Here is a 1,566-nt window from a genome sequence, read left to right as displayed (position 1 = left end):
TCACTTACACTCGGCCGCGCCGTAAATGACGTCATGACTGTCGCATATATAAGACGTACATTTATGGCATGAAATGATGGACAAATAAACATTTATTGTTTAAATATGTATTGTCCAAAATGAATACAAAACAAAACAATTTGTCCATCCGAGTTGTAATGTTGGTCTACTTATTAAAGACAGTTTCGAGCTGCAACTCGTCAATTGGTCTGCCTATGCCGCCATCTGGCGGAAAGAGTTGTCACTGCCACAGCGACAAGTCGAATATGGTGAGGAATCTGAGAATCATGACGGGGGATGATGATTTTATAACTGTTGTATTTTTCGGTTTATATCACGAAAACAAAGTATAATTGTCGTTACATTGTTTGTGTGATTCTGCTTTATCTTCATTTTTGCAATATTTCTTGTTCAAGTTTTTGTTTTTATAGTAATGATAATCTTACAATTATTGAATCTTATTTTTTCCTGGTCACACTACTACGGTATTCTTGACATTTTGTACTGTCCTCTACGACTTAATTGAAAAGAAGTTTTTTTAAAAAATGCATATGTAACAAAAACTACAAAAAGTATTCATTTTTACTGCTTCGTCCCCTTCAAAATTTCCTCACAACTCATACGATGTAATTTGAAGATAATAAATAATTAGTTTGGATTAAAATGATTAATCGACGATTGTAAATTATATTTGCCAAGTTTACAAACTTCAGAGTAGTTCGCAAAAAAACGTCAAAAAAACACGACTTATAAAAACTAACCATACACGCAACAAAAGCTTCGGATCTTCATGGAAATCCAGATTGGAGATCTTTGGTTTTGCCAAGATAGTGTTTCACGTAGGCCAGCCGTCGTGCTTGCATTGGCCACTCAAGTCTTGTCAAGATTTAAAAAGAAGCTCCATGAGACGTTTTGGTGTAATCCTTAAAGTCAGTCTGGATGCTGAGCATGGAGCAGACTTGTTTGAATTTGCAACGAAGTTTCTCCATATCCTCCTGTAGCTTTACAGATTTGGGGTCATCACAGCTGCAGTTTTGGATTAAATATAGAAAAGATTCGATGGCTTTGACACGTTTTCGTAGTTTGGGGTCTGATCCGTGCTGAAGAAGGCATTTCCACGTAACGACAAAACCGTGATAAAAGGAAATCTCTGTGGACAGTTTAGCCCCGTGAGAGGCTCCGTGTCTGCGTCCAGTCTGCAGACCTTGGTAGGTCCCTTTCTCGAAGCCTTCTTGGTAGCCCTCCCCACGGAATTTTTCCTCCGCCATGACAATACAATCAAATATATCGTTGTCGTCAGTCTCCAATGCCATTTTCATGTCGGATCGTTTTCGTTTTCAAACTGCTCGTAATCGCTCAAGAAGAGTCAGGCGCATGGGTGACGCAATCAAGAGGCGACGGCGTCGTTTTACGCGAACGTGTGAAAACTGAAACTGAAATTTGTTTCAAATCCTTTCGTAAAAATAATCATTGGGCCATCCATTCATTTTTTCAGAGCGAATTTTCTACATAGCCATATGGTAATGCTTATTCGAATTCATTTGAAAAATACTTTGGTCCGAGGTT

At 38.3% G+C, this 1,566-nt stretch overlaps 1 protein-coding gene across 1 annotated transcript; it reads right to left on the bottom strand.

Annotated features, from left to right (window-relative positions):
* Positions 1-91: 91 nt before the first annotated feature.
* On the bottom strand, positions 92-1,393 carry lto1 (LTO1 maturation factor of ABCE1). The gene has a single exon (XM_086012100.1). It carries the CDS (start codon positions 1,317-1,319, stop codon positions 888-890), a length of 432 nt encoding a protein of 143 aa, XP_085868226.1. The 5' UTR covers positions 1,320-1,393; the 3' UTR covers positions 92-887.
* Positions 1,394-1,566: the final 173 nt, after the last annotated feature.

This window comes from Filicampus tigris, chromosome 2 (genome assembly GCF_054856515.1).
Source record: "Filicampus tigris isolate MCC_2025a chromosome 2, RoL_Ftig_1.0, whole genome shotgun sequence".
Taxonomy (NCBI): Eukaryota; Metazoa; Chordata; class Actinopteri; order Syngnathiformes; family Syngnathidae; genus Filicampus; species Filicampus tigris.
This window is presented reverse-complemented; position numbering and strand designations above follow the sequence as displayed.

Coding starts and splice junctions, on each gene's coding strand:
- lto1 (XM_086012100.1), bottom strand. CDS start 1,319: ATGAAAATGGCATTGGAGACTGACGACAACGATATATTTGATTGTATT.